The sequence below is a fragment of the Apodemus sylvaticus genome, chromosome 20 (genome assembly GCF_947179515.1).
Source record: "Apodemus sylvaticus chromosome 20, mApoSyl1.1, whole genome shotgun sequence".
NCBI lineage: Eukaryota > Metazoa > Chordata > Mammalia > Rodentia > Muridae > Apodemus > Apodemus sylvaticus.
In genome coordinates, this window is record NC_067491.1 from 696,880 (window position 1) to 721,562 (window position 24,683).

General features: G+C 51.3%; 1 protein-coding gene across 1 annotated transcript; it reads left to right on the forward strand.

Annotated features, from left to right (window-relative positions):
• Nucleotides 1-754: 754 nt before the first annotated feature.
• On the forward strand, nucleotides 755-24,674 carry Atcay (ATCAY kinesin light chain interacting caytaxin). Its single transcript, XM_052165768.1, has 13 exons — nucleotides 755-1,033; nucleotides 5,004-5,131; nucleotides 10,722-10,780; nucleotides 13,805-14,026; nucleotides 15,460-15,645; nucleotides 15,917-16,019; nucleotides 16,484-16,615; nucleotides 17,610-17,696; nucleotides 18,278-18,376; nucleotides 18,807-18,842; nucleotides 21,064-21,138; nucleotides 21,407-21,439; nucleotides 22,595-24,674. Exons 2-13 carry the CDS (start codon nucleotides 5,055-5,057, stop codon nucleotides 22,602-22,604), a joined length of 1,119 nt encoding a protein of 372 aa, XP_052021728.1. The 5' UTR covers nucleotides 755-1,033; nucleotides 5,004-5,054; the 3' UTR covers nucleotides 22,605-24,674.
• Nucleotides 24,675-24,683: the final 9 nt, after the last annotated feature.

Below are 24,683 nucleotides of genomic sequence, written 5' to 3' on the forward strand. Positions count from 1 at the left end.
CTCCTATGCCCACCCCTCCTCCTCCCTGACATCTCCACGCACACCTGCTGAACCCCATGACCCCTCTTCTCACTTCTGAGAAGTGATGGGGTCTCACCGAGTTGCCCAGGCTGACTTTATGCTCACTCCGTAGTCCGCCCTAGCTTTGAACTTACAACCCGCCTGTCTCAGCGCTCCCAGTACTTGAAACCAGGATACAAACTGTCTTTCCATCCGACTGCAGATGCTGAGCTGTGAGCTATTTTTCCCTCAGCTTCTGGAATTCCTCTGGGCAACTGCAGGGGGCGCTGTTCACACGGTAGCGCCAAGCCAATACATCTAAAACAATCAGCGAGGTCCGTCGCATCCCAACACCCAGCCTTGTCCTGGGTGAATGAGGGACCCTTTGACTCACCCTGGAAGGGGGATCTGGAAGCCTCCATTTCTCTGCCCTCAAAGATGGTTTCAAGGACGTCTCTTACCTCATACCAAAGAGTCCTGCAGGCTCCCCGCCCCCATCCCGTAAGAGCCAGGCCACGGCTGTTTGTCCGTTTATTTATTTTCTTGTGTGGTTTTGCATAAGCGAGATGCACCATCTCAGAGATCGATTTTTTTTTTCCACCTGCTCTGGGCATGGCTGGGAGAGATGCTTTCACCTCAGCCAATGGGAAGAGGAGGATGCAGGCAAAGATGCTGGAACTGTCTATCAGGCCTGGGCCCGCCCCCTGCACACAAAAGCAGCTTCCTCCACTATCTGAGGGCAGACAGAGCCTCAGCCATCAGAAAGGGAAAAGCCAGAGCCGCGGCAGGCCTGGGCTGCGATGGCGGGGGAAACAGAGACTAAAGGGGAACAGGGGCACTGCTACTGACCCGCGGCGCCGCCTTTTACAGCTGGGCCGGACAGGTGTGCCGTGACCACGGCGCCCTGGGTGACCTTCCTCGGATGTGGACTTGGCCCTGAGCATCCTTCCGCCAGGCCCCTCGCCTGGGTACCACCGAGAAATGCCCGCCTTTGTGTCCAAGTGACAGCGCAGAGGCAGCCGCCGCCACCGAGGTGAGTGGGCCTTTTGCAAACTGGAAATTTAAATTGTCATTTGTCCCTTGCTTCTAGCCCAGCTATGGAAAGGTTTACTGGGGAAACGCTGGTGGTACCCCAGCGAGGATGCTGCGCCAGCCAGGAGAGTCGGGGGAGGGGTGTGGGGAATGCAGAACCCAAGGATTACAGCCCCAGTTCTCGGCAGAGCATCCTGGGGGTGGGGGCGGTAAACCTCCCATCCGGTGTCGGGTGTTTTCTATTTATAACCCTGACTGCGGGCTCGGAGAAATCATCATTGCATATACATTAAAAAGGGTGGGTTTTTTAGCAGCATGGCCACTGGCCAGGACATACACTATTTATCCTGGATTTTTGTTTGTTTGTTTGTTCCTGGTCTCTCACTGTCACCTGGCATCCATGGACACCCACCACACCCAGGACTTGGAAGTGTGTAGATGAGGGGTCCTTCCCTGCTCACAGGGTCCATGGAGGACTGTGTCACCTCCTTGCACAGACACAATGAATTTGGCTCGGTGCTTAGGGAGGCTGGCTGCTCACTCCATGTTGGGGACACACTGGGGGAGAGATTTTTTTTCCTCCTCTGCTGTGTCTCACTGTCTTCTTCATGAATGGGTGATGACATTCAAGTGGGCCCCGCCTCCCCTGGACTCTGAATCTCCCAGGCGCAGGCTCAGCTGATGGGCATCATCTATTTACTGGCTGCTGGAGACACACCCCAGCCACCAGCCCTACATGACTGCATGGCATTGATCGATGGGCTGGGCAGTGTCCCTTGTCATTGGATCAGGGAACTGAGTAGGGGTGACATGGTGGGAAGCCTTAACATCCCAAGTCTGGACCCTGGAATCCTGTTGTCAACAGGAAATAAGAAGAACATGACATATGTATCAGACATGGTCCTGTCGGTGCTAGGGTTGGTTTGGGGGCATCCCTAGTTGTGTGTGTGTGTGTGCGGTGGGTGTGGGTGTGGTGGGTGTGTCCTCCCAACACTGGCTGCCAACATGAAGTACTTCCATCTGACAGTCTGGGTGGGGAGTCTCCACGGCTCCACAGCACCACAGCACCACAATGCCCAATGCCTTGCCGGCGAGGGAGGTGGAAGAACCTGCCCAGTTGTAACTACTGGTTCACAAACCAGACAGAGCTGCAAGGGCTCACCTTGCAACAGGACTTGAGTTTGATCTGCAGCACTCCGGTGGCTACTGAGAGCACAAAGTTGAGTCGGAGTCAGTAGAGATACCTGTTTGACTGAGTTTTCTGCCTGGGACCCACATAGTGGAAGGAGAGACCCAAGACCTTCACATTGTCCTATGACCTCCCCAAAATAGACAAAGAAGTAAAAACACCCCACACACTGACAAAATAGATAACAATTGTAAAGTGACCAAACTGGCAATGGTGGTATACACCTTTAATCCTGGCACTTGCACTGAGGTGGGACCACATAGTGAGATTCAGGAGAGCCAGGGCTACACACACATACACTCACACACTCATACACGCCTACAAAAATAATCACAGCTGGGGCTGGAGGGGAGGTGGCTCAGTAGTTAGAGCTCTGGCTGCTCTTGCAAAAGACCTGGGTTCAATTCCCAGCACCCACATGGAAACTCATAACCACCTGTCACTCCAGCTCCAGGAGATCCATCGCCTTTTTTGCAGTCCAAAGGTACAAGGCATTCACACAGTGCACAGACATCTATGCAGGCAAAACACATACACACAATATAAGTCTGGGACAAAAAAAAGGGATCCCACCCCTAGGGAGGAGAGACTGGAGGGTCTCGGGACTCAAGTGCAAAGACCTTCTGCCTCAAAATGTACAGCAGAGAGTGACAAAGACACTGGTGTTGACATGTGACCTCCATCTAAATGCGCACTCCGTGCACACACACAAACAATTGATTATTATGGAGCATGGGAATGAGGGGTGATAGGCTCAGGGAACACCTCCAAAAGCCATGACTTATTCAACCTACTAACAGACAGGGAAACTGAGGGACTGACAGATGAAATGAGGGGGTCAAGACCTAACCTGACATTCAGTTCTCTCTTCCACTACGCATGTCCTGGTAGCTGGTCTTTGCTTCTCTGTGGGTTCTTCTTCCCCCACTTTTTATCTCCCTCCTCCCACCCCCGCCTCAGCTCCCACCTCCCACCCAATCCCCACCATCACTAGATAGAAGAGAAACAAAGTAGCTGGGTGGTGGTGGTGGTGGTGCACGACTGTAATCCCAGCACTTGGGAGGCAGAGGCAGGCGAATTTCTGAGTTCAAGGCCAGCCTGGTCTACAGAGTGAGTTCCAGGACAGCCAGGGTTACACAGAGAAACCCTGTCTTGAAAGAAGAAGAAGAAGACGAAGAAGAAGAAGAAGAAGAAGAAGAAGAAGAAGAAGAAGAAGAAGAAGAAGAAGAAGAAGAAGAAGAAGAAGAAGAAGAAGAAGAAGAGAAACAAGGTTATAGGAGAGAGGAATTAATGAAATCCTTGAATCTAATTTCTTTCCTTTTGCTTTTTCTTTGACCCTGGCTACTAACAAACCATGACCCACCCACCCCATCTCAGGGCCTGAGCATTTATATAGCCTCTGAAAAGTTCCCAGAATTCCAACTGTCACACAATCTCAGAAACTGTCTGCAGCTGGCAAAACCATGCCTCTGCTAGAGCACAAGGCAAATCATAGTCAGCTCCTGCAGACAGTCCGAAGCAGCCACATCCCACACCTGGGGTTAAAGTGAAACCACATTCCTATAATATTTCTGTTTCTCAAAGAACCAAAATTCCAGAGCTCTCACCACATTTCCCCTTCACTTTTAGGGCAGGGACTGTAGTGTGTGTAGAAGGAGATTATATACAGAGACATTTTCATGAAATAAGTGCTTTTCTGGTCAGTGGCCAAGGTATTCAGGATACTTCTCCAGCTCAGTTCTAATCTTTATCAGTTTTGACGGCACCCACAACTTTTCAATTATTGTAGAAATATAAACAAATCCATGCCTCAATGCAAAATTTTTTGCAGGCTTTCATTCCAATGTTAACACAGCCTTATAATACACAGGCTGGTTTAATTCCACAGTTTTATCTGTAACCCAATCTCTTTCTGCTGCTGTTATTCCTTTATTGTTAACATTTAGAAAATTTAAAGTTAGCAGAGCACTATCGATTCTATCTCTGGGATTTAAAAAAAAAATCTCTTTGTCCCATGTTATTCCTTGATTGAAATGGCCTATAAATTTTGCTGTGGGGCCTCAAGCCAGGTTCCCAAATGGTAAGAAATTACCTTGAATGTTTTTTTGGACCTACATTCATTAGTCCAATGGCAACCCTGGCCACATTGCCTGCACACAGGGTTTCTCTGTGTAGCGCTGGCTGTCCTGGAACTCACTTTGTAGACTAGGCTGAAGTACCAATCACAGAGGGGAAAATGGTCCTGACAGTCATTCATGTTAAAGTGTGAATGAGGTTGGTTGATTTTGTTTGTTTGGTTTTTCAAGATAAGGTTTCCCTGTGTAGCCATGATTGTCCTGGAACTCATAATGTAGACCAGGCTGCCCTTGAACTCAGATCTGTCTGCTTCTGTCTCCCCAGTGCTGAGATTAAAGGTTTGCACTACCACAAGCTGGCTGTGTTTTAGGCTTGTTTTGTTTTGCTTTTGTTTTTGCCTTTAATTCCTCCACAGTTGAGGTTTGTAGAAAAGGAGGGGAAATTAGTTATCTTGGGTTGGGCTGCTCTGGAAAAGGTGGATTTGAGAGGTCCCAATGGAGGGAGCTGTATCTAGAGGCTCAGCTCTTCACCTGAGTTCAGACACAGGCAGAGTTGTCCTACGCCTCATGTGTGCTCATCTGTGAGACTGGAATCCTCATGCATGTGAGACTGTGAGACGGTTCAGTCAAAGCTCTGCACAGTCGCGTGTCGGGGGTGGGAGGCTGTAGTCGTGGCTGTCTAGTTCAGTCTGCTCTTTCTTCCCCAGATCATCTTCTGGATCACCCAAGTTTCCAGACCACTTCTCTTCCCAGCTCCCATGGGGACCACAGAAGCTACACTAAGGATGGAAAATGTGGACGTGAGGGATGAATGGCAGGATGAGGATCTGCCCAGGTGAGGGTGCCAGCGTCCCTGTCATCGGGTCCTCAGGTCACTGCAGGCAGCAGTGGCAGTTGTTGCTGATGGTGTCAGAGCCTTCTGGAAGCACTTCTTCCAAGACTACCAGGCAGGGAATTCTTATAGCCAGGCTGGTAGTGATGACCAAGTCTTAAAGCTCAGCTCTCCACAGAAGGAGCCAGAGAATTAGTTCAGGCTAACCTGAGCTGCAGAGTAAAACCCTGTATCAAATAGCAAAGGTACATGGTCAGCAATGGAATCCTGCCTAAAATCCCCCCCATGAGTGTCTAAGGGCGTGGTCCGGGGGTGGAGCATTTGTCTAGACTCCCCCAGTGAGGGCCTAGGGGCGTGAATGGGGTGGAGCTCTACCTAAAATCCCCCAGGGAGGGATTTGGGGCAGGGTCAAAGGCAGCATAGTACCTTTTAGAGTAGCCTGAGGTAAATGAAATACTATTTTGAAAAACAACAACAACAATAACAACAAAAAATTGGTCCTGTGGAGATGACACCCAGAGTAAAGTACTTGCAATATATCCATGAGGATCCAATTTCAAGCCCTAGACCCCAGCAAGAAGCCAAGAGGCCACTTGTGACCTGAGCTGAAGAGCTGGAAAAGTGAGACCCTGGAGCTTGCTGAGCAGGCATAGTCTAGTTAGCAATGTCCTGACCACGGAGAGGCCCTTTCTCAAGAACAAATGGAGACAAGGTGTTGGGGATTGGTTCTAATGCTCTGTCATTTTGGCTTCCAGACCTGGGGGTCCCTACCCCCAGCTGGCTTCAATTGAAAGTAAAGAATTGCCATTCAGCCATTGGCTGGGCAGGGACCTTTAGATTGTGCATGCAAGGGAGAGGGGCAGATGGAGAAAGAGGGAGACAGAGAGACAGAGAGGGAGGGAGAGAGGAGAGGAGACAGGGAGACAGGGGGAGATGGAGAAGGAGCGGGAGAGGAGGCAGAATCGCCCAGATGAAGAAGCAGAGGGATTAGATTTAAGAGCTGCAGGGAAGAACTAAACCAGCCATGTACAAATTTGGCAAAGTGGCCCTAGGAGCCATTCCCACGAATGGGTCTGGGGTAGCAGAGATAAAATACAGATTTTAAAAAATGTTAACACAGGAATACCAGCAGGGACAGTTTGCCAGCTGCAAGGAAATTTAGAAGTGTCCAACCATTGAGCTAGTCAAGGCATATCAAAATTAACTGGTGTGTGTGTGTATGTGTGTGTGTATATGTATATGTGTATGTATGTGTGTATGCATGTGTGTATGTGTGTATGTGTGTATTTGTGTGTGAGTGTGTGTGTATGCATGTGAGTGTATATGTGTGTATATGTATGTATGTGTGTGTGAGTATATGTGTGTGTATGTGTGTATATATATGTATGTGAGTATATGTGTGAGTGTGTGTATGTGTATGTGTGTATGTGTATATGTGTGTATGTGTACGTGTGTGAGTGTGTGTGTGTATATGTGTGTGTGAGTGTGTGTGAGTGCGTGTATGTGTGTGAGCATGTGTATGCATGTGTGAGTGTGTGTGTGTATGTGTGTGAGTATATGTGTGTGTATGTGTGTGTATGTGTGAGTATGTGTGTATGTGTGTATATGTATACATATGTATATGTGTGTATGTGTGTATGTGTGTATGTGTGTATTTGTGTGTATATGTATGTATGTGTGTGTGAGTATAGGTGTGTGTATGTGTGTATATATATGTATGTGAGTATATGTGTGTATGTGTATATGTATGTGTGTGAGTGTGTGTGAGTGTGTGTATGTGTGTGTGAGTGTGTGTGAGTGCATGTATGTGTGTGAGCATGTGTATGCATGTGTGAGTGTGTGTGTGTATATGTGTGTGAGTGTATGTGTGAGTATGTGTGTATGTGTGTATATGTATACATATGTATATGTGTGTATGTGTGTATGTGTGTGTGTGTTTCATTTGCATATGCAGAGAGCTCATGGGCAGGTGCAGTGCACAGGTGACCCACTGGAAGCCAAAGCAGTTTAACTAACTCACTGCTATAACAGAGTGAGCATGACACTGACTTCCTTATACAGAGTTCAAAAACAAATATGGTTGAGTGGAGTGGTGGAGGCATTTGCCTTTAATCCCAGCACTCAGGAGGCTGAGGCAGGGGTATCTCTGAGTTTGAAGCCTGCCTGGTCTACAGAGCGAGTTCCAGGACAGCCAGGGCTACACCGAGAAATCCTGTCTCGAAAAACTAAAAAAGAAAACATATATGTGGAGGTTGGAAGGACAGGGGCAGAGCATATGTCCGGCTTGCAGGAAGTGCTGGTGTCCATCCCAGAAACACACAAACTCACCTCTGTCATGCTCCAGCACTCAGAGGTAGGGGCAGAAGGATCATGGAGTTCAATCAAAGTCATTCTTGGATACTTTGGGAGTTCAAAGCTCCCCTGAGTTACACGAGAGTCTTAATGAGACAAAAGGCAGAAGTGTGGATTTCCTTATAAGCCAGGCTGGCCTCCCTGGTCAGCAAGTCATGACCAGCTGTGCACAGCCGAGGACGTCCTTATCCATGAGACCACTGTAGTGAGCGGCCCCACCCATCTCAGACAAACACTCCCTTGTGTCATGCTACACCCATGCCAGCCTGGTGCTCGGCCTACCAGGCCTCTGAGGAGCCCGTCCAGCCCTGTGTGCACAGCCTTCCAGGCAGGGATCCAGCCCAGGGCGTGTGCTCTGTTCCCAGGGCAAAGTCCAACCCCACAGGTTACTGGAGACAGACAGACAGACAGAGACACAGAGAGAATGAGTGTGTCTGGCTTCGTGATAGGACAGGGTTTCACGTAGTTCAAGCTGACTTTGAACTATCTACAGAGCTGAGAAGGCCCTGGGAACAAGATGGCAGGGAGCCTTCAGTATGAATGGTTGACAAGAAGCTGGGGGCGGAGCCCCCGAGTCACTCACACTGGGTGACAGATCCGGCCCTGAAGTCAATGAGTTCCTTTTTCTGTTCTTTGTTTCCATTCCAAGACAGTCTCACTTCGTAGCCCTGGCTGTCCTGTATCTCTCTCTGTAGACCAGGCTATCCTGTATCTCTCTCTGTAGACCAGGCTATCCTGTATCTCTCTCTGTAGACCAGGCTATCCTGTATCTCTGTAGGCCAGGCTGTCCTGTATCTCTCTCTGTAGACCAGGCTGTCCTGTATCTCTCTCTGTAGACCAGGCTATCCTGTATCTCTGTAGACCAGGCTATCCTGTATCTCTGTAGACCAGGCTGTCCTGTATCTCTCTCTGTAGACCAGGCTATCCTGTATCTCTGTAGGCCAGGCTGTCCTGTATCTCTCTCTGTAGACCAGGCTATCCTGTATCTCTCTGTGTAGACCAGGCTGTCCTGTATCTCTCTCTGTAGACCAGGCTGTCCTGTATCTCTGTAGACCAGGCTGTCCTGTATCTCTGTAGACCAGGCTGTCCTGTATCTCTCTGTGTAGACCAGGCTGTCCTGTATCTCTCTGTGTAGACCAGGCTGTCCTGTATCTCTCTCTGTAGACCAGGCTGTCCTGTATCTCTCTCTGTAGACCAGGCTGTCCTGTATCTCTCTCTGTAGACCAGGCTGTCCTGTATCTCTCTCTGTAGACCAGGCTATCCTGTATCTCTGTAGACCAGGCTATCCTGTATCTCTGTAGACCAGGCTGTCCTGTATCTCTCTCTGTAGACCAGGCTGTCCTGTATCTCTCTCTGTAGACCAGGCTGTCCTGTATCTCTCTCTGTAGACCAGGCGGCCTCGCATTCAGATGTCTGCCTGCCTCTGCCGAGTGTTGGGATTAAAGGTGTGTGCCACCACTACTCGGTGACATGAGTGTTTTCTAAATTCTCTTCACCTCATTTCTTTTGGGCACATTGAACGGCCACATAGTGACACTCTGGAGCCATTACTGAGTATATAAAGTTCATGTGCCATGAGCACCCTGAGTCTGTGATGGTCAGTATAAGTAGCCAACAAGGCTGCTGAGCCGGCAGGAGCATAGCCCACAGTGGAAGCTCTAACCTCACCAGGTGGTGACAGGAAACAGAATAGATTTTCATGGTCTGCTCACATGATTGAAAACTGACAGGATGTGTATTTCTGGAATGTTCCATCCAATGTTTTCACTCCCGGCTGACACACAGAAGCAAGACCAGATAAAGGTGATAAGTGCCTTTCTCGTTTCACTCTCCCGTGACCCCTGCTCAGGCTTCCAGGTGATTCCCTGAATTCACCACCAGTGCCAAGCCGGCCATCTCGAACGCCCCCTCCAGTCTGCGGCCCACTGACCCAGCTTTCACTTCACCGGAGGGTCTCCGTGAGTTTGAGACCTGCCTGGTCCACACGGGGAACTCCAGGGCAGCAGGCATACACGGAGAAACCCTGTTGCAACAAAACCAAAACTGGGGCTAATGCTGGGGTGGCTCAGTGACTGACTCACTTGCTAGCGTGGGGACCTGACTTCAGATCCCCAGGGGTCATGAGCAGCTGGGTAAGGAGTGGGCTTCTGACCTCTGGGCTGGCAAGGCAGAGGCAAGGATTTTGTTTCATCACCCACCTAGTCTGGACCAACCTAGTTGAATCCATGAACTCCAGGCCAGTGACCGTGTCTCAAAATGCAAAACTGCCCCGCAGTGTGGCCCGCCTTCCCTCCAGGACTTGGGTGTGGAAGAGCAGCTGAAGGGTTACCGTCTGGTCACACATAGAGGAAGCTGGAGATGTGGCTCTGTAGTCCTAAACTTGCCCAGCTTTTTATTGTTTTGTTTTGAGATAGGGTCTCAGGTAGCCCAGGTTGGCCAGTAGTTTCCTATTAGCTTAGGTTATCCTTGGACTTCTGTTCCTCTATCAATCATCTTCCCAGCCTCACATGAATGTACACGCCTTCTTTAATTTTTGATTTTTGATTTTGAGACAGGGTTTCTCTGTGTAGCCCTGGGTGTCCTGGAACTCCCTTTGTAGACCAGGCTGGCCTCAGACTCACAGAGATCCACCTGCTTCTGCCTCCTGAGTTCTGGGATTAAAGGTGCAAACCACCCCTTCCTGGATTTTTAATTTTTAAAATATTTAGTTTTCAATCTATTTATTGTGGAGACAAGGTCTCACTGAAACTGGGAAGCTGGGGTAAGAGGATTGCCTGTTTGGGGCCAGCAGGTGTCCTGCACTGTGCTTACCACCCAGCAGGGAGCAGGGAGCAAAGCTGAGGCCATAGATTCATTCCCTGCAGTGACCCTGAGCCCGGGTGCTCTGTGACCTGCTTCAGTTTTCTCTCTGTGAAATATGCTTCCTGCTGTTTCTAAGGTTACCAACAGGAGACAAATAGGATCGTACTTTGAAGTGTTTGTTGGAGAGAATGAATGTTGGCTCAGGGGTGGAACCTCTGCATAGAATCCTCCAGTGGAGTGCTGGGGGCGTGTCTCTTCTGAAAGGCATCCTTTCATATCGGCGCTTCTGTTCTGAGGGAGAGCAGAGTCTAGGGCATTACTGTCTTGATCTGACTGCATTTTCTTTCTTTTAATTTCATCTCCCTTGGCTGGACCTGCCATGGCCATCTGCGTTCCTCCTGTGGCACTTTTTCACTCTGGTCCCTGGTGGCTTCTGCAGACCGCTCCCAGAAGACCCTGAGGTGGAGCGGCTGGGTGGCACAGTGGAAGACACCTCCTGTAAGCATACAGAACGCACAGACATGCAAGCAAGCTGGATTTCAGGATGCAGATGGTGCCTGGGGTTGCACACAGGGTGGAGAGCCTGTGATTGAGAACTCCCACTTGAAAATGGCACCATGTCTTACTGTGTGTCCTTAAGCTGGTTTTCTGATGTCTCTGCCTCTAATCCCCCAGAGGTCACAGGCTTCCAATCCGGAGGCCAGGGAGGGATAAAAGGTGGGGTTGCTGAGTGCAGTAAGTTCAGACTCCCAGAACTCCGGGGGAGAGAGGTCATGCGTGGTAGAGCTTCATTGCTAATGCTAGTGCTGCGCACGTGGGATGCCTGGGACTCGCTGTCCAGCTGGTCTGTCCTAATCAGTGATGCCCAGGGACTCCAGGGAAGGGCTCTGCCTGTGTACCACCTGCACCTGCACACACGTTTTTCTCAGTTACAAAATATACGTATTTAAATCTACAACTGAGCATGGAGGTATTTGCTCAGAGTCCTAGAACATGGAAAGGCTGAGGCAGGAGGATTGCCAGAAGTTTTAGGATGGCCTTGGCTGTGGAGGCAGATCAGGAGATATGGACGATGAGCTCCTGAGGCCAAGAGGAAGAGTTCACCATTACATGTGTCTTAGTGTTCTATTGCTGGGAAGAGACGCCATGAGTGTGTTAATGCTTATAAAGGAAGCGTTTGCTCAGGGCTGGCTTAGAGGTTAGAGGTGTAGACCCAGGGATGTGCAGGCAGACATGGTGCTAGAGAAGGAGCTGTAGTTCTACATCTTGATCCATAGGCAGGAGACTGAGCCACCCTGGGTAGAGCTTGAGCACAAGAAACCTCAAAATCCACCGCTACAGGGGCACACTCCTCCAAGGAGGCCACACTACCAATGATGTCAGTCCCTAAGACAGTGGGGCCATCTTCACATAAACCACCAGAGGGCGCTGTCCGCACAACGACCAAGGTCCCAGGTGTGGCTCCCATCTGTGCCAGGGCTGCCCAGGTAATGATGCTCTGGCCTGTGCTGCCTCCTCCAGATCTCTACCCCTCATTCTTGTGTAATTCTTGGACTAGAATGCAGAACATAACCCAGAGCCACACCCAGCTCCTCTACCTCAGGAGTGGGACAATGACCAGCATTAGACATGAACCCTCGTGCCTCGTGGGATTTTCTTTTTAGGGTCCAGGCCATATTGGTGGGGCACGCACCATTTTAAAAACTTTTTTTTTTGGTATTTTGGATTTGGTTTTTTTCGAGAGGCAGGGTTTCTCTGTGTGGCCCTGGCTGTCCTGGAACTCACTCTGTAGACCAGGCTGGCCTCGAACTCAGAAATCCACCTGCCTCTGCAGGTGTGCGCCACCACTGCCCGGCTTGTTGTTTTTCAAGACAGGGTTTCTCTGTGTAGCCCTGACTGTCCTGGAACTTGCTCTGTAGATCAGGCTGGCCTCAAACTCACAGAGATCTACCAGCTTTTGCCTCCCAAATGCTGGGAATAAGGTGTGTGCCACCACCACCTCATTTTAAAAACTTTCAAAAGTTTATTTTTTCTGTTTTAAAATATATCTATTTTCATATTTTTTAATATATTTGGATCATAATCCCCCATCACTCTGGGTCTCCCCACCCAGTTCAGACCTCATCTGAGGTTTTTGGTTACTTGTGGCCGGCTAAGAGCGTGACAGAGGATCACTGCCTCGATCAAGGGTAACTCGTGAAGGTCAGCAGTCCAGCAATTCAGCCCCTCATTCCCTGCAGCTACTGACTGCCCACAGCACTGGGAGGGGCGTCCCACCGCACAGCACTGGGAGGGGCGTCCTACCGCACAGCTGAGCTTCTGATCTATGAACACAAACATAAACACGTAGACGACAGTGTGACCACCTTCCCACTGAGTAACAGGACAGAAATCCATCTCCCTAAGGCCTGTGACCTTCCCAGACCTGGGCTCCCACCGGCACCAGGCAGTTCCCCTCCTGGGCAGCAGGAATGGGCTGTGCACAGACAGCCATTGTTCACCGCTAGGTGCTGCGCCTCTGTTGCAGTGTGACATCCAGGCACCGGGAGAAAGGTTCCTGGACAGTTCAGCTGCGTTTCTTCATGTCCTTCCGTAGGCTGGGGTTTGGAATATGGTCCGGCGGGCAGCCAAAAGCCAGCCCCTGGCAGAGGACGCTGTCTTAACACAGCCGCGAAGGAGGCGTCTTCCTTTTTCGTCTCCTTTCATTTCTATTTCTTGTTTTCATTTTTGAGACTTGGTCGCAGGTATCCCAGGTTAGCTCACACTTATGTAGATGAGAATGACTCAAGATTCTTGATCCTCCTGCCTCCGCGTCTCAAGAGCTGGGTGTGTCTTGTCAGTGTGTATTGGAGGGATTTGTTAGCTTTTCTTTTTAGTATAAATTATTCTTTTTGTGTCTGAAGGGGGCAAACACCTTTTTGTTTGGTTGTTTTTTGAGACAGGGTCTTATTATGTAACTCTGACTGTTCTGGAACTCACAGAGATCTTCCTGCCTCTGTCTCTGGAGTGCTGTGGTTAAAGGCATACAGGACCACTGTCTGGAAAATTCCAGTTCTTCTTCTTCTTCTTTTTTTTTTTTTTTTTTTTTTTTTTTTTTGCTTTTTCAAGACAGGGTTTCTCTGTGGAGTCCTGGCTCCTGGCTGTCCTGGAACTCACTTTGTAGATCAGGCTGCCCTCGAACTCAGAAATTCACCTGCCTCTGCCTCCCAGGTGCTGGGATTAATGGCGCACCCCCAGCCCCTCACTGGATGGTTCTAGGCAGGGGCTTCACCCTGACCACACTCCCAGCCCACTCACTCTGGGTTCTAGGCTGGGGCTGGCCCTGGGTCCTGTCACCCAGCATAGAAGGTGGACGCCAGGAGTTCAAGGCCATTCTCTATTACATAGTGAGTCAGCCTGGGCTATACGAGACCCTATCGTGTGGCCCGGGAGAGTAAGCACTTTCTCTCTCTCTCCCTCTCTCTCTCCCTCTCTCTCTCCCTTTCTCTCTCTCTCTCTCTCTCTCTCTCTCGCTCCTGGCAGCACCTCCCTCCACCCTGAACTTGAGCGGAGCGCATGGAAAGAGAAAGACACTGGTGGCCCCGGAGATCAACATCTCCCTGGACCAGAGCGAGGGCTCTCTGCTGTCCGACGACTTCCTCGACACCCCCGATGACCTGGACATCAATGTGGACGACATTGAGACGCCAGACGAAACTGACTCTCTGGAGTTCTTGGGAAATGGCAATGAGCTTGAGTGGGAAGGTAATGGCGGGGGCCCCGGGGGCCCCGCTCTGTCCCCCTGCCCTGGCTTCATGTGGCCTCTCCCGGCCCCAGCGGTCACTTTCTCACTGTGGTTCCCACAATGAGCAAGACCCATGGGGGTTACAGGGGGCAGAGGGAACTTGACATGAACAGAAGGTTCTGGAATGGGGTTCAGTTAAGCACCGAGCCTTGTAAAGCAGGAGATGCGCACGTGGGACGGTCCCTGCCTCCCACTCCTCCTCTGTCAGCCTCCCTGATGTCCTCCCTCCTGCCTGGAGCTCACCGCTACAGCCATCCGCTGCGACGGATGGACCGATGGGCACGAATCCCAGTCATGAGTCAGGGAGCGACCCCGTTTTCACCCAGCACCTGCAGGGCTCACAGGATTGACTACGCAGTGTTCAGATAGTGCTGGGGGTGGGGCAGCTGGGGAGGGCTATGCACTCGGAGGCCCTTTTAATTTTATTTATTTTTATTCATTTGCTTTTTCCTTGTCCTGGGGTTTCTCTTGCATAGCCCTGGCTGTCCTGGAACTCACTCTGTAGTCCAGGCTAGCCTCTCATGGAAATCCACCTGCCTCTGCCTCCCAAGTGCTGGGATTAAAGGCATGCACTATCGCACCTGATTTATGTCTCGATATTAAGAGAGAGCGAGAGAGGAGCAAAACAGCTGATTGGAGTCTGATGGAGCCTGAGAGGGTGGGAGCTGAATCAGGCTTAGGCACAATCATGGCGGCTTCCCACGGGAGATGGCAGTATAGCCAGGGAAGTCATAGGTGGAGGTTGCCATCCATCACAGTGGAAAACGGAGGCAGGAGACTGAGGCAGCCGACTGTGGTGGCCGGTGGAAGGCTCAGCTTGCTTTCTTCCCTCTCTTCAGTCCGGGGGCCAGCGCCTGGCATGGCAGCCACACCCAGGGTGACTCTCACCGAATCTGTGGCACATGAAGTTATACCCAGCCTTAAGATTTTAGAACAGGGAGCTGGTTGATGGCTCAGCGGCTAAGAGCACTGACTGCTCTTCCAAAAGTCCTGAGTTCAAATCCCAGCAACCACATGGTGGCTCACAACCATCTGTAATGAGATCTGGTGCCCTCTTCTGGAGTGTCTGAAGACAGCTACCGTGTGCTTAATATAGTTAATAAATCTTTAAAAAAAAAAAAACAAAACAAAGCAAACAAAACAAAAAAACCACCAAGATTTCAGAATGCTAGCCAGTGTTTCTGGCAGCACGCGGGACTGAGCCCTGGTGTTTCCTGTGTCAGTGCAGGTGTCCTCAGGGCTTTGTCTCCCAGGGTTCTAGATGCTGCTGTGTTCGCAGTTGAGACTGACCATTTCGCGTGTGTGCGTGTGCTCGAATGTATGCAGAGAAAGGGATCTTGGACAAGACACCTGGATTCACACCTCTCTCCCCCGCCCCATGACCCTCTGGCAGATGACACCCCAGTGGCCACCGCCAAAAACATGCCGGGTGCTAGTGCAGACCTGTTTGGAGATGGCTCCGGGGAAGACGGCAGTGCGGCCAATGGCCGTCTGTGGCGGACTGTCATCATCGGGGAGCAAGAGCACCGCATCGACCTGCATATGATCCGGCCCTACATGAAGGTGGTCACCCACGGAGGTGCGCTCGCCCGGGGAACCCTCTCCTCTCATGTTGCCCCGGGAGCGCATAGTGACTAGGATTCCGTCAGAGGTCTTCTGTCGACCTTGGGCTCCGTCTAACCGGTAGAAACATTGAGCCGGTTTTGGGGTGCACGGTTGGACTGACAACACACTGGGGTGCTCATGGTGGTAGGCCTCGTTTCCCCCACCAGTTAGCTCACTGTTCAGGGAGTGGAGGGACATGGTCTAGCCTGGGCTACTGGGGCGCTCACCAGGCTGCCTCTTCCCAGGGTACTACGGGGAAGGTCTCAACGCCATCATCGTCTTTGCAGCCTGCTTTCTACCAGACAGCAGCTCCCCAGACTACCACTACATCATGGAGAATCTGTTCCTGTAAGTCAGCGCCCCACCTACCCAAAGGACAGGCTTTGGAAGCAGGCAGAGCTCTGTGAGCCCCAGGCTAGCCTGCTCTACAAAGCAAGCCTGTTTCCTAAAACCCAAGCAGCAAGGCAGATGGGAGCCCTGAGCATAGATAACACACGGGTCCCACACAGGCCCTGACCCTCAGTGTCGCCACACTGGAACCCCACCCATTTCAACCCCCTGGGCAGGTACGTCATCAGCAGCCTAGAGCTGCTCGTGGCCCTCAGTGTCGCCACACTGGAACCCCACCCATTTCAACCCCCTGGGCAGGTACGTCATCAGCAGCCTAGAGCTGCTCGTGGCCCTCAGGGTCACCACACTGGAACCCCATCCATTTCAACCCCCTGGGCAGGTACGTCATCAGCAGCCTAGAGCTGCTCGTGACCCTCAGGGTCGCCACACTGGAACCCCACCCATTTCAACCCCCTGGGCAGGTACGTCATCAGCAGCCTAGAGCTGCTCGTGGCTGAGGACTACATGATTGTGTATCTGAATGGTGCCACACCCCGGAGGAGGATGCCAGGCATTGGCTGGCTGAAGAAGTGTTACCACATGATTGACAGGAGGTGAGCATTCTGGGGTGGAGTGGGGTGGGGCACTGAGTCTAATGTTCTTAATCAGTCCAGGAGGCAGAAGCCCAAGGCCAAGGTGGACAAAGCTTTGAAGGACTATCATTTTAGGGTCCTGCCAGTAGTTGGTGGCTGATGATTCTAGGGACCACCGGGCAGTGTGTGGCATTCTGTGTCCAATCTGTGTCTCAGAGCACTGAGTCCTCGAGGATCAACCTCTCTAGAGAGGCAACAGAAGGAAGGCCTTTCTCTTTTCATGGCTGCATAATATTCCATCCAAGCTGGGCAGTGGTGGCACACGCCTGTAATCCCAGCACTCTGGGAGGCAGAAGCAGGCGGATTTCTGAGTTCGAGGCCAGCCTGGTCTACTGAGTGAGTTCCAGGACAGCCAGGGCTATACAGAGAAATCCTGTCTTGAAAAAATAAATCCAAAAAAAACCCCAAAAAAAACCAAAAAAAATATTCCAATTGTATTTATTTCTGTCTGTCTGTCTGTGAGTGAGTTCTGGGCTCTTTTCACCTTTGGGTTTCTTGAATAGAAAGCCTGAAAGCACTTCGTAGAATTCAAGACTGTTGGCTAGAGAGATGGCTCAGTGGGTAAGAGCACTGACTGCTCTTCCAGAGGCATACATACATACATACATACATACAGATGGTGGCTCACAACCATCTGTAACAGGATCTGATGCCCTCTTTTGCTACAATGTATTCATACAAATAAAATGAACAAATTTTTTTAAAAAAGAAGAATTCAAGACTGTGCAGGGTGTGTGTGTGTGTGTGTGTGTAAAGGCCACACTTGCCCTACTGCTGCCTGGTATAGACATGTCCCAGGATCTCTAAATCTCTTCAGCTGGAAGGCTGGCTTTGCAATACCTGTTAAGAAGTCTTGGGATAACAGGCTGTGGAGAGAGAGCAGACAACTGGTCTACCTTGTCTCCCTCAGGCTCCCAAGCCTGTAATAGTTGCTTTCTTTCTCCTCTCCCCACAGACTAAGGAAGAATCTAAAGTCCCTGATCATCGTCCACCCCTCCTGGTTCATCCGCACGGTGTTGGCCATCTCCCGGCCCTTCATCAGGTGGGATAAGAACTCTGGTCTCGCCACTGTGCCTGGGGTGCATGTCCGAGAGCCAGTGGATTTCCACCCACCACTTTGTCTTCATAGCCTGAGATTCATGAAACTGGCTAGCCCTGAGGTCCAAGCCACAGTGATCCTACTGTCTCAGCCTCTCCAGCTGTGGGGTTATAGCCACAGGGCACCACATCTGCTGTCTTATGCACCTTCTGTAGATTTGAACTTGTGTCTTGGTGCTTGCACAACTGAGCCATCTGTTCTGGCCCTTGTTGTTTTTAAAACTGTGCTAGGATAGGTCAGTATTAAAATGGCATTCCTCCTGCCTGAGCTCTTTGATTGCCAGAATGGCAGGCATGTACCATCAGGCTAGGTGGAGAATTTTTTTTAAAAAAATAAGGATGCATCAAAAGGGCTGGTGGGATGGCTCTATGGGTAGAGGAGCTTGCTGCCAAGCCTGACCATCTGAGTTCAATACCTGAGACCGAACATTAGACAGACAGAGGTGACTCCCTCAAGCTGTTCTCGATGGGGCACAGTCTGGCTCTGTCTGGTGATCCCTCGTCTGCCTTCTTGTCTCCCATCAGTGTCAAGTTCATCAGTAAAATCCAGTACGTGCACAGCCTGGAGGAACTGGAGCAGCTCATCCCCATGGAGCACGTGCAGCTGCCCGAGTGTGTCCTGCAGTAAGTGTCCCTCTGCTTAGCATCCCTGAGTTTGGGGGTGACAGACAGTCAGTGGTTATTGCGTCTGCTCCTCCTTCATTGGGCCGGGGAGTTGGTTCCCAGCACCCACACAGTGGCTCACAAACACCTGTGACTCCAGCTCCCGGGCACCTGATGTCCCCTCCTGACCACTGTGGGAACTGCACTCTAAACACACTAAATTTAACATAAGTTAAATAAACCTTAAATCAATCCAATTAAAAGTTACATATTACAGAACACTGACCACTGAAACTTCATCTCAACACACGGTTCAGCCAACCCCACACCAAAGCTCGGTCCCATCCATGTCCCCAGTCCCCTTGGCCTGGCCTCTGTGGCCCTGACAACTCAGGGCATGGTCTCACCCTTCCCATATCTCACTCACTGAACCTGTGTTTCCTTCTTTCAGATATGAAGAACAGAGACTCCGAGCCAAGAGGGAGAGGTTGGTGTGCACAGCCTCCTGACGGGGCTGGGGATCTGGGCACCGGTTTGGTGTGGCTTCCCTTGCTGAGACTCACTGGCTCAACTCCCCCTTTGGACATAGAGACAGCTGGGGTGGGGGGCGGGTAGTGCTGGCTGGCAGGCAAGTGTGAAGACCTGAGTTTGGATCCCCATCATTCATGTAGCATGCCTGGAAAAGCTTGGGCAATCTGTAAAACAACTAGGGAGCTAGAGGCCAGACCTTAAGATTCACAGGTCAACCAGCCTCCTGGACTAGCAAGCTCGGGGCCTGCTCCCTCGCCTGACAGCCTGAGTCTGATCTCTAGGACCCGTGTGGTGGCAGGAAACATGACTCACACACAAGTTGTCCTATGACCTCTTACATAGGCAGGGGTACATATGCACCCCATACATACACAAAGACTCTCAGATGAAGTCTCTGGAGTCAGCCCTGGGTTCAAATCCCAGTCTTCTGGTCCTTGACGATACACACGCAAAACCAGACTCCTAATTTTAATTCAAGCTATAGGACTCCGGCAACCTTGTATTCACAATGGGAATGTGGCTTGCTTGTAGAAACCATGTAGTTGGTCCTTGAACTCAATCTTTAGCACTTTTAATGGAGGGTAGTTAATATTGAGAAAAAGAAAGATAGAAAGAAAAAGAAGACCATTTATTAGCTATTATTTATCTGCTGTGAATGCATCCACACATGTGTGGAGATCACTTGAGGGGAGTCAGTTCTGTTTCCATCAAATGGGAATTGAACTTGGGTTATCAAGACTTGGCTGCAAGCACCTTTACCTGCTGAGCCATCTTGCTGGGCCCTGCCTCCCTCATTTATGTTGAGAGCCTTACTCGGCTCAGAGCACAAATGGGTTGACCCCAGAATTCACATTCATACAAACAATGCGACCCATGCCCAGAGTCTCAGGCTGTCCTTAAGTCTGCACCGGCTCAGTCACACACAGCCACACACCACAGGACTGCCAGGCCTGGAGGAACCAGGTATGAGGCCCTTGTGGCATGGTCTCCGTTGTTTCTCTCCCAGTCCAGAGCCGTGTACAGCAGAGCAGTCACTGGACCCCCACTTCAGAGCTTCCATAACACGCAAAGATGCTCCCATCCCACACTAATCCCCTTCCCCACCTGGACGGGGACAGGGGACACAGGGGGTCCATTCTCTCCCCACCCCACTGGGACCTCCTGGAAGCAGCGGATCTTACATGTGAGTGAGTCCTCCTGCATCCAGTTTAAACTGCTGCTGTGCTGTCAGAGCCATGCTCCTCTTCACGACTGGGGGATAGCCTAGTGGATCTCACATCACTGGGAGGCACTGTAGCAGTGGGCGGAGCCCGCAGGCCCCCTGCCATCCCAGCTGCAGGCTTGTGGCCTCTCCCTGAGTGCAGGGGCCCAGCAGGAGAGGGCTGACCCACTTGAGGGTTTTTCCATTTTGATTTTCTTTTCTTTTTTCTTTTTTCTTTTTTTCTTTTTGAGACAAGGTCTCCTTTGGCAGCTCAGGAAACCATGCCTCGGTCTCCAGGTTTCCAGGGCTGGGGTGGAGGTGCCGTGGGTTGGTCATCTTGCCTCGTGATACCAGGTCTTCCAAGCTTGGACTTGGAGGGGCAGCAGCTGGCAGACAGCTCAGTTGGTGGAGCGCTGGCCTCGCTGGGCCTCGTCCCCAGAGTCACACAAATCATTATGGCAGCACATGCCTTGTATACCAGCACACGGTGTGAGGAGACAGGAGGATTAGGAATTTTTTGTTCTTTCTTTCTTTCTTTCTTTCTTTCTTTCTTTCTTTCTTTCGTTTGTTTTGTTTTGTTTGGATTTGGTTTTTTCAAGACAGGGTTTCTCTGTGTAGCCCTGGCTGTCCTGGAACTCACTCTGTAGACCAGGCTGACCTCGAACTCAGAATCCGTCTGCCTCAGCCTCCCAAGTGCTGGAATTACAGGCGTGCGCCACCACTGCCCGGCTGAGGATCAAGATTTTATGGTCATTCTCTACTACATAGTGAGTTGCAGGCTAGCCTGGGCTACATGTTTCCTCATTCCTTGCATTACAGTCATATTTGACCCATGCTGGGCCATCTGCTCCTTCTAATATGCCGGGGGAACAAAATTCTCATGAGAGCCCAGGCTGAAGAGGCCCAGTTTGTTCCCAGAGCCCGGCATCAGCTTCCACCCCCTCCCGCCTTGTCACTGGGTTCTTTCTGTTCACAGCACACGGCCACCTCAGCCAGAGTTCCTCCTTCCCAGGAATGAAGAAAAGCCAGAGAATATGGAAGAAGAGGACAGGTGAGCGTGCTTGGGATGGCAGGCTGAGACAGGACCCCAGGGGACACTGTGGAAAAAGATAGTGTGTGGCCAGTGCGTCCCAATTCTGGTGACACCTGGGCAGCTCCCCTCATCTGTGTCTGTCTGGGTGGGCACCTTACCCAGCAGGTGCAGACTGACTCCTGCTTCCTGCCTGAGAAGTGTGAGATGACAGTAGCCTTCTCAACAATAAATGAGAATTGCCTGGGTCTCAGACAGGCAGATAACACCGTCTCCTCCCCACCCACAGGGCAGCAGAGGCAACAGAGGACCAGGAAACCAGGTGAGTGTAGCACGGGTGTCAGCAGATGCCTGGGAATGTTTGAAGCACAGTTCAAATCTGTATGACTGAACATCTGATGGACATATGCATGCCCTGCCCCAGCAGGTGCTATAACAGATGGGGTGTCTGTCTCCCAGCTGTGGGACATGGCAGTCATGACAAGGTTATTGATGCACAGCTGGCCTCAGACACAACTCAGACAAACGATGGATGGGTGGGTGGATGGGTGGATAGATGGATGGGTGGGTGGATGGGTGGATAGATGGATGGGTGGGTGGATGGGTGGATAGATGGATGGGTGGATAGATGGATGGGTGGGTGGATGGGTGGATAGATGGATGGATAGATGGGTAGATGGATGGGTGGGTGGATGGGTGGATAGATGGATGGATAGATGGGTAGATGGATGGATAAATGGGTGGGTGGGTGGGTGGGTAGGTGGATGGATGGTTGGAGGGATGGATAGACAGATGGGTGGGTGGGTGGATAGATAGATGGTTGGAGGGATGGATGGATGAATGAATGGATGGTTGATGGATGGATGGTAGATGGGTGGATGATGGGTAGATGAGTGAATGGATAGGTGGATGAATGGATAGACAGATGGGTGCTGTGTGGACAGATAGATGGATGGTTGGATAAATAGATGGCTGGCTGGCTGGGTAGGTGTGTGGATAGATGGATGGATGGGTGGATGGGTGGATAGATGGGTGGATAGACAGATGGGTGGATAGATGGATGGATGGATGGTTGGAGGGATGGATGGATGAATGAATGGATGGTTGATGGATGAATGTGTGGGTGGATGGATGGATGAGTGGATGGATGGATGGATGATGGGTGGTGGCTGGCTGGGTGATGGGTAGATGGATGGATGGTTGAATAGGTGGATGGGTGGATGGATGGATGGATAAACAGATGGGTGGGTGGGTAAGTGTGTGTGTGTGTGTGTGTGTGTGTGTGTGTGTGTGTGTGTGTGAGTGAGTGAGTGGATGGGTGAATACATGAGTGGATCTACATTAGGAATGTTGGTGACAGTCGTTTCTCTTTGCTCAGAACCCTCCCTAGACAGGTTAGCTCGCTCTAAGCCTTCCAGTGGGAACTTACTTTCCACCTCTGACACAGATCCTACCCTAGCTGTCCTTTGCCCTCCAGCATGTCCTGATTTACCCAGAACCTAGACATGGACAGAGATTATTCCCGACATCACATAACCCTCATCCGAAGCCCTGGGAGCCCACCTTCATCGTGCCTCTGCCACCTGAGGACGCCTGGCCCTGTCATGTCCCCCTGCTCCCGGGTCCGCTCGCTGCTTGAGTACATCTCACTGTTTTATTTTGAAGACGGTGGCATAAGCAACCTCAGAATGGAGCAGGCTCTCGACCCTTTCACAGGCCAAGTTGGACGCGGGCAGTGCCACCCATGGTTACTCCTCCAGGCCTTGGCATCCCCGAGAGGCCCTTCTCTGTCCCAGCTAGGATGGCACAGACATGCGCTCTGGGCTAACCCCATGAGAGACCCTTTGCTCGTTGCCCATAGCTGGAACCTCAGATGCCTGGTGGCTGCGGCTGCATCTGCTTCTCTGTGGAATGTGACCCTCCGTCCCCTCTCCCTGTCACCCCAGCAGGGCTGTGACTGCTGACCTCACATCTCTACCAGACACGCCCTATTCTGCCATTTGACTGTCTTTGGGGGCCTTCAAGCCTATTGCACACATATTGATCAGCCTGGCAGCCGCCAAACCACCATCCCCAACATTTTTGAGCTCTTTAAACTAGATGTGACTCCAGATGTTAACTGGCACCTCATTCCAAGGGAAGAAGTTGTACCCACTTTCCTGTCCTCTGCCCAGGCCAGACTCAGACCCTTGTGTCATCAAGCAGGAGACAGTGTCTGAGAAGACAGATGAAGACCCAGGGCTGTGGGGCTAGAGCATTTGGGGCTCCCCTAGGACAAGATGTCCCAGTGGGTGGGGTGCTGCAGCCACCTGATCTCCAAACACGTTTGCCTGAGACAACTAGATAGTCTGACTTAATGTGTGTAATGAGCCTCCTGTCCCCAGAGATACCTAAGGTCCGATGACATTTGCAGGAAGGAGTCTCCCTGTGGTTCCCTAAAGACCTGAGTATCTCTATGTTAAGAAAGCTTAGCACTGGGTGCAGGAGTAGGAGGCAGGGGGATTTCTGTGAGTTCCAAGATAGCAAGGACTACATAGTGAGACCCTGACTAAAGAGAAGAGGAAAGAGAGAGAAAGACAGAGGGAGACCTCTGTGCCTCTCCTCCAAAGGAAGGTTCTACCCACCCACTATGACATGTTTCCTGCCTCGGCCTCTGATGGCCACAGGACAGCAGCTTCTACCTAGAAAGACTCAGTGTCCTGCCAACAGCACCCATGGGTCTGGGCTCTGCAACAAGCACACCACACATAGAACCTCCACTCTGTGGCCTGGGAGGGGACCTGAGAGGGTGGTGCGGAACAGTGCTTTTTGTTTTGTTTTGAGACAGGATCTTGCTGTGAAGACCAGCCTGGCCTCAGACTCCTGATCCTCCTGCCTTAGCTTCCTGAGAGCTGAGATGACAGGTGTGTGGCTGCCTCGCCCCAGGCTGGGCTAGTGCTTTGTAAATTGTGTTTAACCAGCATCGGAAGATGAAAGCCAAGATGGTGCCTCTTGGCTTTTTGGAAACAGAATCCTGGAGGCTTTTCCTAACAGGAGGCTGCTGGTGACAGCCAAGGCCTATGAGGTGAGGACCTCTGTGTCTGAGATGGATGGGTGAACCTGCTGTTCCCAAAGGTCTGAGGTCCCACCCCAAGCCCAGGAAACTCCAATGGCGGCCACCTGCTACATCCACCTCCCTGCTGCCGTGGCATGCCCACCGCCCCTTTGGAATCACCAGCATCCACAGACACAGGCAAGCATAACCCACCAGGCCACCAGAGACCCTGAAACAGGAGACCCCGAGGGGCTTAATATCCTAGTCCACATCTGGGACCACCACTCCAGACACCTGGAGGACAGTGAGGGAAGAGGCAGAGGTCCCGCAGCCTCGTGGCGAAGGGCTGTTCCATTTCTTTGCTGAGACACCCAGGATCCATCCGACAACTGGCCCAGAGCCACAGTGCCCACTGCCCACCAGCAAACTGCACAGTTACAAACACGGAGACCGTGGGATGGTCCCTGCAGTAACACAAGGCCGGGGAGCCTAGGGTGGGGATTTCTATGTGAAATAAATTATAATGTAGGAG

What these genes read in the sequence shown, in the direction of transcription:
- Atcay (XM_052165768.1), top strand. Translation starts at nt 5,055, where the DNA reads ATGGGGACCACAGAAGCTACACTAAGGATGGAAAATGTGGACGTGAGG. An exon ending in CAATGAGCTTGAGTGGGAAG is followed by an intron (nt 14,027 to 15,459) that starts GTAATGGCGGGG and finishes ACCCTCTGGCAG; the next exon opens with ATGACACCCCAGTGGCCACC. An exon ending in ATCTCCCGGCCCTTCATCAG is followed by an intron (nt 17,697 to 18,277) that starts GTGGGATAAGAA and finishes GTCTCCCATCAG; the next exon opens with TGTCAAGTTCATCAGTAAAA.